The following is a 13,935-nucleotide window of genomic DNA, read 5'->3' as shown; positions in this document are numbered from 1 at the left end:
TTCTGCATTAGAGGTTACACAGTAGGAATTAGAGCTCACACAGTAGGAATTAGAGCTCTTAATGGTATCCTTCCCGCACTAATAAATAATAGACATGACAGGTAGCACAGTCTTCTGAATGGGAGAACTGACCACATGGAGTGTAGCAGTCCTGTTTCCCTCCCTTCTCCACCTTGCACCCTGCCCCCTTCTACTCTACATACCGATGACAAGATTTACAAGATCTTGGGATTTGTGGCTGGACTGCACAACAAGGTAATATCCTTGTTGCCATTTCATCCCCGCGGTTGCTCCTCACAGTGGTTTGATATTCACAGGTTTTCAAGGGTCTAATGGTCTCCTCAGTATATTTGTTCTTGCTTGCAGAATTGTTAATACCCACATTCTTTTTTTTTTTTTTAAACTGGCCCCTTTGTGTTTCTGCCCCAGACATTTCTCTTTCAGCTACTAATCTTCCTCTGAAAGCTTCCTCTGATTTTTTGTATGCCTCATATTTCTGGAGTTATTATTTGGTGTAGTTAGTTTGGTTTATTTTGAATGTAAACTTATATTTTGATACTTCATTATAGAAAAACAGATTTCCTTTTTCTTAAATAGCTTGAATCACAAATTATTATTTTTCCTCGATTTTAATTATGTCCTTGGTACGCTTCTTTGTTCCCCCACCCCTTTTTTTAATAAACTTTATTTTTTTAAAGATTTTATTTATTTTAGAACAAAAGAAAGTACGCGGAGGGGAGGGGCAGACTCTGTGCTGAGCATGGAACCTAACGCAGGTCTCAATCTCATAACCCTGAGATCACACCACCCATGAATCCCTAAACTTTATTTTAGAGCAGTTTTAAGTTCATGGCAAAATGGAACATGAGGAAAGTTCAGAGTTCCCATGTACCCCAATTACACACACACTGTTATCCCTGTTATCAATATCCTGTACCAGAGAGGTACGTGTGTTACAACTGATGAACCTACATTCACATGTTATCATCACCCAAAGTCCATAATTTAAATTAGAGTTCACTGTTGCTGTTATACGTTCTATGGGTTTTGACAAATGCGTCCATCATTGTAGTAATATAAAGGGTAGTTTCATTGTCCTAAAAGTCCTCCATGCTCTGCCTATCTTTGTTCCCTTTTCAAAATTTTTTTCTTCCCTGGTACTCTTTTGAACTGCAGCTCCATTATGAAATAGAGCTTTGTCCCATAACCCTGAAGAACAATATCGAAACAGTACGTTAAATGTAGTCACAGGGTCTTTTCTTTATTCTTACCTAACTTTGAACAGGTGATGGAAAGTGAAGAGTTCATGTTGCTTCCAGCAAATCAGCTCATTGATATAATATCTAGTGATGAACTAAATGTTCGCAGTGAAGAACAGGTGTTCAACGCAGTGATGGCCTGGGTCAAATATAGTATTCAAGAAAGACGTCCTCAATTACCCCAGGTATGATGGAAATGTTTCTCCACGTAACTGTCTTTTTTGTAGTGGATGAAATAGTATATATTTGACTTGCAAAAAAGAAACAGTTGTCCCTGTCCCTTATGTTAGACTGTAACAGAGATCATCTGTCTCCCAATAAATCGTTAGATAGTGTTTAGAAACATTTTAAGTGTTTATCATTATGTACTTTTGCTTCTTGGCTTCCTCTCTATTTTGCCTCAGCTGTAGGTTAGGGTATAGGACAAGTCAGAACCCGAATGGTACTAAAGGAACAAAAGAAAGCAAGGATGGCAGCTATCTTGCTTCCCATCCCAATGTGGCTTGGAAATCCTATCTGTTGAAGAGTACAGGGATGATATGGGCCATAAGTGGTCACTAGATGAAATGTTTAAAGTTCTTGTTATTATGACTATATTTTTAGCAATTTATAGGATATTCTTCCAGATTGTTATAGTCCAGTTATATAAGGTAATTATAAAGAGCTTATAACATATTGCTAAAAGCTCAAAATAGCATTCGAAATTGATATTAGTATGCTTTCAATTTTCTGATTATTCTGATTACTGAAATGGTAGAATAAATTTAGGTTTAGTATTTGTGCCTTCCCTCCCTCTTTTTTATTTATTAATTAAATCAAATTAATTCAGTTAGATCCCAAAACAATTGAAAACACAGTATGGGAACATGGGTTATGTATTCTCTTAAATACCCTGCAAGTGGGAGCTCATGCCTTTAACAGTATTTATTACCTCTTAGGTGCTGCAGCACGTTCGTCTGCCTTTGCTTAGTCCCAAGTTCCTGGTGGGCACCGTAGGCTCTGATCCCCTCATCAAAAGTGATGAAGAATGCAGGTATGAGTGGCTCTGGGTGGGAAAAATCAGCAATGAGTGTTCCTGTTTTCTCCTATTTTCCTTATTTGTGTTGCTTCCTAAATATTTGTATTTCTTAGTGCTGACACCAGGGCAGTATTTAACAGGTTTTTCTTCTGGGTTAGGGTCAAGAGGAGGAGATGGAAGAAGAGAGAACTGAGCTTCCAGGATTCCATTCCATTAGTTTTTATGTATGATGCTAATTGGTGTAGAAGTGGCAATAAGGAGGTAGATTTCTAAGGTTTTAATGCAAGCTTGAATTTGAAGAGGCAATTCTCTGCTAATTTATGTTTTTCTTGAGATAAATAATGCTGTTGACTCTTGTCAGAAAGTGTCAGGAACAGTTTATCATTCTATCACATATGCCTGCCTAGGGAATAGGACCAGCTTTGCTTTCTGGGGGTGTGGACAGAGTCAAAGGACTACTCCTCACACCGCTGTGGAAGGGGTTCCATTAGAGGTTGGTGGAGTAGTTTCATAATGTATTTTGACTGAAAAAAACTCTGAACACTTTTATAATACAAACAAGATACCTCTTTTATTGGGCTATTTCTATAAAATAGACATGATTTAAAAATTACTTTCCCCAGTATGATAGGTTTTAAGATTTAGATTCCAGTCAGATCATATGGTGTTTTTAACCATTCCCCCCCGCCAGCATGTTCTGTATATAAAAATGAAAGAGCAAGTCAATACTCAGAACTCCTTAAACTGTATTGACCATTGGGTCTCCCTTAGTGACTAAAGAAACTTGCTCTAGTATTAGGAATCCCTAGAACAGAGGTAGAACATGAGGAATCATTGGCCTTTCTTCTGTAATCTGAAGCCTGTCCCTTTAACAAGGTATGTCAGAGGGGATTTAGATATTTGTCTCTTAAACGTAAAAAGCAAACAGATGGCAATTAATTCCCTCAAATATTTACAATGGCAGAAGGAAAACCGCATGAATTATGGATTCAAAATCTAAAGAAACAATGCAAAGTGCCCCTCCCCCATAAAACATAAATCAGATTGTACTGATTCTGATGCACAAAGGTACTTCCAAAGTCACTTTTAAAAGAAGCTCTTTCCTGAATTCGGAGGGGGAGACAAACCATGAGAGATTGTGGACTCTGAGAAACAAGCTGAGGGTTTTGGAGGGGAGGGGGTGGCGAGACAGGTGAGTCTGGTCGTGGGTATTATGGAGGGCACGTATGACATGGAGCACTGGGGGTGGTGCATAAACAATGAATGCTGGAACACTGAAAAGAAATAAAATGGAGAGGAGGAGTCAAGATGGCGGAGAAGTAGCAGGCTGAGACTACATCAGGTAGCGGGAGATCAGCTAGATAGCTTATCTAAAGATTGCAAACACCTACAAATCCAACGGGAGATCGAAGAGAAGAAGAACAGCAATTCTAGAAACAGAAAATCAACCACTATCTGAAAGGTAGGACTGGCAGAGAAGTGAATCGAAAGCAACGGGAAGATAGACCGCGGGGGGAGGGGCCGGCTCCCGGCGAGCGGCGGAGCAACGGAGCACAAAATCAGGACTTTTAAAAGTCTGTTCCGCTGAGGGACATCGCTCCAGAGGCTTAACTGGGGTGAAGCCCACGCAGGGTCAGCATGGCCTCAGGTCCCACAGGGTCACAGAAGGATCGGGGGTGTCTGAGTGTCGCAGAGCTTACCGGTATTAGAACAGGGAAGCCGGCTACAGAGACAGAGCCGAGGAGTGAGCTCTAAACTCGGGGTTGCCTTGAACCGGTCGCAGGCTCGGTCAGCTCGGAGCGCGGCCGGAGGCCAGGGTGACGGGAGTCATTGGGCGCTGTTCTCTGAGGGCGCACTGAGGAGTGGGGCCCCGGGCTCTCGGCTCCTCCGGGCCGGAGACCGGGAGGCCGCCATCTTCATTCCCGCCCTCCGGAACTCTACGGAAAGCGCTCAGGGAACAAAAGCTCCCGAAAGCAAACCCAGCAAACCCGAGCGGATTACTCAGCCCGGCCCCGGGTAAGGGCGGTGCAACTCCGCCTGGGGCAAAGACGCTTGAGAATCACTACAACAGGCCCCTCCCCCAGAAGATCAACGAGAAACTCAGCCAGGACCAAGTTCACCTACCAAGGAGTGCAGTTTCAATACCAAGGAGAGCGGCGGAATTCTAGAGGAGAAGAAAGCAAAGCATGGAACTCATGGCTTTCTCCCCATGATTCTTTAGCCTTGCAGTTAATTTAATTTTTTTTTCTTTTTCAATTTTTTTTCTTTTTCTGCTAATTTCTTTTAACTTTTACCGTTTTCTTTTTTAACGTTTTTTAAATAGTTTATCTAATATATATATATATTTTTTTCCTTTTTATATTTTTTATCGGCTTTCTTTTTTTAATAGTTTCTTTCTTTTTTTTTTTTTTCTTCTGAACCCCTTTTTATCCCCTTTCTCCCCCCTCACGATTTGGGATCTCTTCTGATTTGGCTAAAGCATATTTTCCTGGGGTTGTTGCCACCCTTTTAGTATTTTACTTGCTCCTTCATATACTCTTATCTGGACAAAATGACAAGGCGGAAAAATTCACAACAAAAAAAAGAACAAGAAGCAGTACCAAAGGCTAGGGACCTAATCAATACAGACATTGGTAATATGTCAGATATAGAGTTCAGAATGATGATTCTCAAGGTTCTAGCCGGGCTTGAAAAAGGCATGGAAGATATTAAAGCAACCCTCTCGGGAGATATAAAAGCCCTTTCTGGAGAAATAAAAGAACTAAAATCTAACCAAGTTGAAATCAAAAAAGCTATTAATGAGGTGCAATCAAAAATGGAGGCTCTCACTGCTAGGATAAATGAGGCAGAAGAAAGAATTAGCGATATAGAAGACCAAATGACAGAGAATAAAGAAGCTGAGCAAAAGAGGGACAAACAGCTACTGGACCACGAGGGGAGAATTCGAGAGATAAGTGACACCATAAGACGAAACAACATTAGAATAATTGGGATTCCAGAAGAAGAGGAAACAGAGAGGGGAGCAGAAGGTATGTTGGAGAGAATTATTGGAGAGAATTTCCCCAATATGGCAAAGGGAACAAGCATCAAAATCCAGGAGGTTCAGAGAACCCCCCTCAAAATCAATAAGAATAGGTCCACACCCCGTCACCTAATAGTAAAATTTACAAGTCTTAGTGACAAAGAAAAGATCCTGAAAGCAGCCCGGGAAAAGAAGTCTGTAACGTACAATGGTAAAAGTATTAGATTGGCAGCAGACTTATCCACAGAGACCTGGCAGGCCAGAAAGAGCTGGCATGATATATTCAGGGTACTAAATGAGAAAAACATGCAGCCAAGAATACTATATCCAGCTAGGCTATCATTGAAAATAGAAGGAGAGATTAAAAGCTTACAGGACAAACAAAAACTGAAAGAATTTGCAAACACCAAACCAGCTCTACAGGAAATATTGAAAGGGCTCCTCTAAGCAAAGAGAGACCCTAAAAGTAGTAGATCAGAAAGAAACAGAGACAATATACAATAACAGTCACCTTACAGGCAATACAATGGCACTAAATTCATATCTCTCAATACTTACCCTGAATGTTAATGGGCTAAATGCCCCAATCAAAAGACACAGGCTATCAGAATGGATAAAAAAACAAAACCCATCTATATGTTGCCTACAAGGAACTCATCTTAAACCCAAAGACACCTCCAGGTTTAAAGTGAGGGGGTGGAAAAGAATTTACCATGCTAATGGACATCAGAAGAAAGCAGGAGTGGCAATCCTTATAGCAGATTAATTAGATTTTAAGCCAAAGACTATAATAAGAGATGAGGAAGGACACTATATCATACTCAAAGGAACTGTCCAACAAGATCTAACAATTTTAAATATCTATGCCCCTAACGTGGGAGCAGCCAACTATATAAACCAATTAATAACAAAATCAAAGAAACACGTCGACAATAATACAATAATAGTAGGGGATTTTAACACTCCCCTCACTGAAATGGACAGATCATCCAAGCAAAAGATCAACAAGGAAATAAAGGCCTTAAATGACACACTGGACCAGATGGACATCACAGATATATTCAGAACATTTCATCCCAAAGCAACAGAATACACATTCTTCTCTAGTGCACATGGAACATTCTCCAGAATAGATCACATTCTTGGTCCTAAATCAAGTCTCAACCGGTATCAAAAGATTGGGATCATTCCCTGCATATTTTCAGACCACAATGCTCTAAAGCTAGAACTCAATCACAAGAGGAAATTTGGAAAGAACCCATATACATGGAGACTAAACAGCATCCTTCTAAAGAATGAATGGATCAACCAGGAAATTAAAGAAGAATTGAAAAAATTTATGGAAACAAATGATAATGAAAACACAACAGTTCAGAATCTGTGGGACACAACAAAGGCAGTCCTGAGAGGAAAGTATATAGCGGTACAAGCCTTTCTCAAGAAACAAGAAAGGTCTCAGGTACACAACCTAACCCTACACCTAAAGGAGCTGGAGAAAGACAAGAAAGAAACCCTAAACCCAGCAGGAGAAGAGAAATCATAAAGATCAGAGCAGAAATCAATGAAATAGAAACCAAAAAAACAATAGAACAAATCAACGAAACTAGGAGCTGGTTCTTTGAAAGAATTAATAAGATTGATAAACCCCTGGCCAGACTTATCAAAAAGAAAAGAGAAAGGACCCAAATAAATAAAATCATGAATGAAAGAGGAGAGATCACAACGAACACCAAAGAAATACAGACAATTATAAGAACATACTATGAGCAACTCTACGCCAACAAATTTGACAATCTGGAAGAAATGGATGCATTCCTAGAGACATATAAACTACCACAACTGAACCAGGAAGAAATGGAAAGCCTGAACAGACCCATAACCAGTAAGGAGATTGAAACAGTCATCAAAAATCTCTAAACAAACAAAAGCCCAGGGCCAGATGGCTTCCCCGGGGGGAATTCTACCAAACATTTAAAGAAGAACTATTCCTATTCTCCTGAAACTGTTCCAAAAAATAGAAATAGAAGGAAAACTTCCAAACTCATTTTATGAGGCCAGCATCACCTTGATCCCAAAACCAGACAAGGATCCCATCAAAAAAGAGAACTACAGACCAATATCCTTGATGAACACAGATGCAAAAATTCTCGCCAAAATACTAGCCAATAGGATTCAACAGTACACTAAAAGGATTATTCACCACGACCAAGTGGGATTTATTCCAGGGCTGCAAGGTTGGTTCAACATCTGCAAATCAATCAATGTGATACAACACATTAATAAAAGAAAGAACAAGAACCATATGATACTCTCAATAGATGCTGAAAAAGCATTTGACAAAGTACAGCATCCCTTCCTGATCAAAACTCTTCAAAGTGTAGGGATAGACGGCACATACCTCAATATTATCAAAGCCATCTATGAAAAACCCACCGCAAATATCATTCTCAATGGAGAAAAACTGAAAGCTTTTCCCCTAAGGTCAGGAACATGGCAGGGATGTCCGTTATCACCACTGCTATTCAACATAGTACTAGAAGTCCTAGCCTCAGCAATCAGACAACAAAAGGAAATTAAAGGCATCCAAATTGGCAAAGAAGAAGTCAAACTATCAGTCTGCAGATGATATGATACTATATGTGGAAAACCCAAAAGACTCCACTCCAAAACTGCTAGAACTTGTACAGGAATTCAGTAAAGTGTCAGGATAGAAAATCAATGCACAGAAGTCAGTTGCATTTCTCTACACCAACAACAAGACAGAAGAAAGAGAAATTAAGGAGTCCATCCCATTTACAATTGCACCCAAAACTATAAGATACCTAGGAATAAACCTAACCAAAGAGACTAAGAATCTATACACAGAAAACTATAAAGTACTCATGAAAGAAATTGAGGAAGACACAAAGAAATGGAAAAATGTTCCATGCTCCTGGATTGGAAGAATAAATATTGTGAAAATGTCTATGCTACCTAAAGCAATCTACACATTTAATGCAATTCCTATCAAAGTACCATCCATTTTTTTCAAAGAAATGGAACAAATAATCCTAAAATTTATATGGAACCAGAAAAGACCTCGAATAGCCAAAGGAATATTGAAAAAGAAAGCCAAGTGCTCGCTTCGGCAGCACATATACGAAAAAGAAAGCCAAAGTTGGTGGCATCACAATTCCGGACTTCAAGCTCTATTACAAAACTGTCATCATCAAGACAGCATGGTACTGGCACAAAAACAGACACATAGATCAATGGAACAGAATAGAGAGCCCAGAAATAGACCCTCAACTCTATGGTCAACTAATCTTCGACAAAGCAGGAAAGAATGTCCAATGGAAAAAGACAGCCTCTTCAATAAATGGTGTTGGGAAAATTGGACAGCCACATGCAGAAAAATGAAATTGGATCATTTCCTTACACCACACACGAAAATAGACTCAAAATGGATGAAGGATCTCAATGTGAGAAAGGAATCCATCAAAATCCTTGAGGAGAACACAGGCAGCAACCTCTTCGACGTCAGCCGCAGCAACATCTTCCTAGGAACATCGCCAAAGGCAAGGGAAGCAAGGGCAAAAATGAACTATTGGGATTTTATCAAGATCAAAAGCTTTTGCACAGCAAAGGAAACAGTTAACGAAACCAAAAGACAACTGACAGAATGGGAGAAGATATTTGCAAACGACATATCAGATAAAGGGCTAGTGTCCAAAATCTATAAAGAACTTAGCAAACTCAACACCCAAAGAACAAATAATCCAATCAAGAAATGGGCAGAGGACATGAACAGACATTTCTGCAAAGAAGACATCCAGATGGCCAACAGACACATGAAAAAGTGCTCCACATCACTCGGCATCAGGGAAATACAAATCAAAACCACAATGAGATAACACCTCACACCAGTCAGAATGGCTAAAATTAACAAGTCAGGAAATGACAGATGCTGGCGAGGATGCGGAGAAAGGGGAACCCTCCTACACTGTTGGTGGGAATGCAAGCTGGTGCAACCACTCTGGAAAACAGCATGGAGGTTCCTCAAAATGTTGAAAATAGAACTACCCTATGACCCAGCAATTGCACTGCTGGGTATTTACCCTAAAGATACAAACGTAGTGATCCGAAGGGGCACGTGCACCCGAATGTTTATAGCAGCAATGTCTACAATAGCCAAACTATGGAAAGAACCTAGATGTCCATCAACAGACGAATGGATAAAGAAGATGTGGTATATATACACAATGGAATACTATGCAGCCATCAAAAGAAATGAAATCTTGCCATTTGCGACGACGTGGATGGAACTAGAGGGTATCATGCTTAGCGAAATAAGTCAATCGGAGAAAGACAACTATCATATGATCTCCCTTATATGAGGGAGAGGAGATCGACATGGGGGGTTAAGGGGGTAGGAGAAGAATAAATGAAACAAGATGGGATTGGGAGGGAGACAAACCATAAGTGACTCTTAATCTCACAAAACAAACTGAGGGTTGATGGGGGGAGGGGGGTGGGGAGAGGGGGGGTGGGGTTATGGATATTGGAGAGGGTATGTGCTATGGTGAGTGCTGTGAAGTGTGTAAACCTGGCGATTCACAGACCTGTACCCTGGTGATAAAAATATATGTTTATAAAAAATAAAATTTAAAAAAAAGAAAAAGAAAAAGAAATAAAATGGGGAGGAAAAGTTTCTAAAAAAAAAAAAAAAAAAAGAAGCCCTTTCCTGATATCCTGACCTCATGACATTTATTAGTTGTGAGACCTTAAGCAAGTTACTTTAACCTCTTTCTTTTATAGTATCTTCATCTGTAAAGTAGGATGACAATAGTACTTATTCCATCAGGCTGCAGTGGGGATTGGCAAGTTAGTACATATTAAGCCCTTAAAACAGGGACTGACACATAGCTGTAGGTGTTCTTGTTCTTACTATTAATTTTAGTTTGGCTTGCTAAGTATTAGCTCTATAGTACTCCTTCTAGGAATCCCTGAGCACTCAATTAAAAACCAGCTATTAGGGGCGCCTGGGTGGCCCGGTGGGTTAAAGCCTCTGCCTTCGGCTCAGGTCATGATCCCAGGGTCCGGCGATCGAGCCCCACATCGGGCTCTCTGCTCAGCGGAGAGCCTGCTTCCTCCTCTCTCTCTGCCTGCCTCTCTTGCCTACTTGTGATCTCTGTCTCTCAAATAAATAAATAAAATCAAAAAAAGAAAAAAAACCCAGCTATTAGGAGATCACAGTCTTTGTTTTTAAGGCTGAGGAAACTTGAAAAAGCTCTTGGTCATCAGGTTGGGATTTGGGGGCAGGGGTTGTTGGTTTTTTGGAAGAGTCTTATCAAAACCATATATTAGAAGTGCATTATTGGGTCATGCTTGGGACTGGTCCTGCAGGAATGAATTACTCTTTGTAATATAAAAACCTAGAGAAATGAAAATATATTTTAGGAAACACTTCAAAAGTTGAGAAAGAATAGCATAACAGTTGAATTTGCACTGATTAGGCACTGAATAACTCGGAGGACTCAAGTGAGCGGAGTACATACATAAATGGTTTGTATTTGGATATTGTATTCAACAAGTATAATTACTAGGATCTTCTCAGAAAGTACCTTAATAGGCAGAAAAAAAAAATTTGTTCATCCTCAATAGACTTGTTGAGAGCAAACCATTTCATATGGTACTGGGTAACAACTTAATTATTAAATGACAGTATAGTTTTTCTTTTTAGCAATCCAGTTTTTGACATAGTTATATTGTTTAATTACAATAACAAATATCTAGTGCCAGAGTTGATGTACTGCTTTGCCAGTATTCTGCAGAATCTAGTAAAATTCATTAGAAAGCAATAAATATGCAGGCTGGTAATTGAGTTGTAAGTTTTAGTTTCCCGTAAGTTGTTGTTGGCCCCAAGCATATTAAGTTTTAGGCTAAATTTTATACTAAGATAAGAAGTCATGATGGAAATACCAATCAATTTACAACTCATAGTGTGACTGGCATCATTTCTCTTATATTTGTGACTTTTTAAATATTGGCTGGCATTCATGATTTGGTTTGATTTATGCTTGTTCCCCTTTGCCAACTTACATATTCCTAAACCATATTGGGATTTGATTAACAATGTTATTTAGACATTTGGAATAAAGGCAAAATTTCCTCCACAGAGACTTGGTAGATGAAGCTAAAAACTATCTCCTATTGCCTCAAGAACGACCACTAATGCAAGGACCAAGGACAAGACCACGGAAACCTATTCGATGTGGAGAAGTACTCTTTGCAGGTTTGGGACTTACTGTACTGTGACTAAACTGAATACTTTCCCACATGTTAAACTGTCACTTGATCTATGCTTTGGACAACTGTGATATCCACTGTCATAAGAAACACATAATAAGTTACCTTGTAGCTTGACTGTTAACTCATGATCCAACACTGGTATTCTCTGAGAGTGCTCTATTTTATATATAAGTCTAAAAATGTCATGCAAAGGATGTTTTGTTAAAATGAGTCATATGCATTAATTTTATACCAGTGTGCAAGACACCTCATAATTATCTAGAACTGTCAAAAAAACATTACATTAAACAGTTACATGCTTTCCTAGCTCTGTTGAGCTAGACTGAGCCCAAGACAACCTGCTCTATCACTTTGCTCCTACTCTCTATTCCTAAATCTCTAAGAATTTTCAGCCTCAGATGTTTCCCTTCCATCCATGTAAATTCAGCTACCTCGCTCACTTGAATAGTCAGACTACTTCTTACTAGTTCTTTCTTAGTTCATTTGGGCTACTCTAACAGAAACCCAGGAACTGGGTGGTTATAAACATAAATTTATTTCTCACAGTTTTGGAGGCTGGAAAGTCCAAGATAATAAACATAAATTTATTTCTCACAGTTTTGGAGGCTGGAAGTCCAAGATAAGTCACCAGCAAATTCTGTCTTATGAGGGCCCACTTGCTTCTTCATGGAAGGTTGTCTTCTCGTCTTTTGGCTGTGTTCTTTCTCAGTGGTAGGGGCAAGGGAACTTTTGAGTTCTCCTTTATAAGAACACTAATCCCATTCATGAAGGCTCCGCCCTCATGACCTAAGCACCTCACAAAAGCCCTAATACCATCACACTGGGGACTAGATTTCAACATACAAATTTTGATGGGGCATACAAACATTTAGTTTGTAGCAAGTTCTTTGAATATTTTTTCTAATTCTGATTCATGGAGCTAGCCAGGATTTATTGTAGTATTTTTATTTTAATTCCCAACTTTCTCTAATTCCATGGCTTTTTAGATGTAGACATGCTTGGATTCTTTTGTCCAATTTTATTTTTTATCTAGCTATCTATCTATTTATTTATTTTTATGTGAAGTGTTCTATTCCTTTTCATCACGGAATTTTGTGCAATCTCTGGGGCATAGTATCCTTTTCCATCAGCCTAACCACTGTCTATCTTTTTCTTTCCAGTTTAATTCTCTGTTGGCATGTGGAAATATATTTTCCCCTATATTTTTAGAAGAAGAGGCACGTTGGTAGCTCAGCCGGTTAAGTGTCTGACTCTTGGTTTCAGCTTAGGTTATGATCTCAGGGTCTTGAGATCGAGCTCCAAGTCAGGCCCGCAGTCATCATGGAGGCTGCTTGAGATTCTCTCTCCCCGGTCTCTTCCTCTCCCTCTGCCCCTCCCCCTGCTCTCTTTCTCTCAAATAAATAATCTTTTTAAAAAAGAAGAAAAATGTAATAATTTCTGTTTTGAGTTCTTTCTTTTTAAATTTTTTCATCTAAATTTCTTCTTGTAGAGGATATTGTAGTATTTCTTTTTTTATTTATTTGAAAGGGAGAGAGAGCGCACGTGTGAGAACAGGGGAAGGGACAGAAGGAGAGGGAGAGAGACTCCCAAGTAGACTCTGAGCCCAGAGCCCGACATGGGGCTTGATCCTATGACGCATGAGACCAGGACCTCAGCTGAAATCACAAGGTGGACACCTAACCAACTGAGCCACCCAAGTGCCACCCCCCCCTTTTAAAGATTTATTTTATTTATTTGAGGGGCATCTGGGTGACTCAGTCAGTTAAGCATCTGCCTTTGGCTCAGGTCATGATCCCAGGATCCTGGAATCAAGCCCCACATCAGGCTCTCTGCTCAGTGGGGAGCCTGCTTCTTCTTCCTCTGCCTGCCCCTCTGCCTATTTGTGCTTTCTCTGTTGGTCAGATAAATAATTTTATTTATTTGAGAAAGAGAGAGTAGTATTTCTTCAAGAAGAAAATTGATGCCAAGTTTTCTTTTTCTCCTTAATCCTCATCAGGCTTTTTTTTTTTTCTCTTTTGAAGGAATTTCTTCATTCTTGTTTAAATTTCAGACTTAATTATTAATTCACTATGCACTGAATTCTCCCATATTCCTAGTTGTCCGTATGTCTCTGGTGTTATTAATAGATTGATCATTTGATTTAGCACTCTTATTTATTCCTGTGTCTTTCGTTCCTATGTGTGCAACAGGTACATATTCACCTGTCGATGTGGGTTTATGCAGACACTTGCATGCTCACACCTACATCTTGCATCCTTGCCCCCCCATACAGTCTTAGAGTTTCTCTTTCCCAATTTTGATATTTTATTTAAAAAATTCTTTTTCAATAGGCTCCACACTCAGCA

The 13,935-nt window shown here is 39.5% G+C and overlaps 1 protein-coding gene across 1 annotated transcript in view; it reads left to right on the top strand.

Moving 5' to 3' along the window:
- Positions 1–13,935, top strand: part of KLHL20 (kelch like family member 20) — a 68,731-nt gene that overhangs the window by 29,583 nt on the left and 25,213 nt on the right. The window contains exons 4-6 of the mRNA XM_047704843.1: positions 1,286–1,444; positions 2,198–2,292; positions 11,458–11,573. Coding sequence (XP_047560799.1) covers positions 1,286–1,444; positions 2,198–2,292; positions 11,458–11,573 — 370 coding nt within the window. The remainder of the gene's footprint in view (positions 1–1,285; positions 1,445–2,197; positions 2,293–11,457; positions 11,574–13,935) is intronic.

The sequence above is a fragment of the Lutra lutra genome, chromosome 15 (genome assembly GCF_902655055.1).
Source record: "Lutra lutra chromosome 15, mLutLut1.2, whole genome shotgun sequence".
In the NCBI taxonomy this organism is placed as follows: domain Eukaryota; kingdom Metazoa; phylum Chordata; class Mammalia; order Carnivora; family Mustelidae; genus Lutra; species Lutra lutra.
Note: the sequence above shows the minus strand (reverse complement) of the source record. Positions and strands in the feature narration are given on the sequence as shown.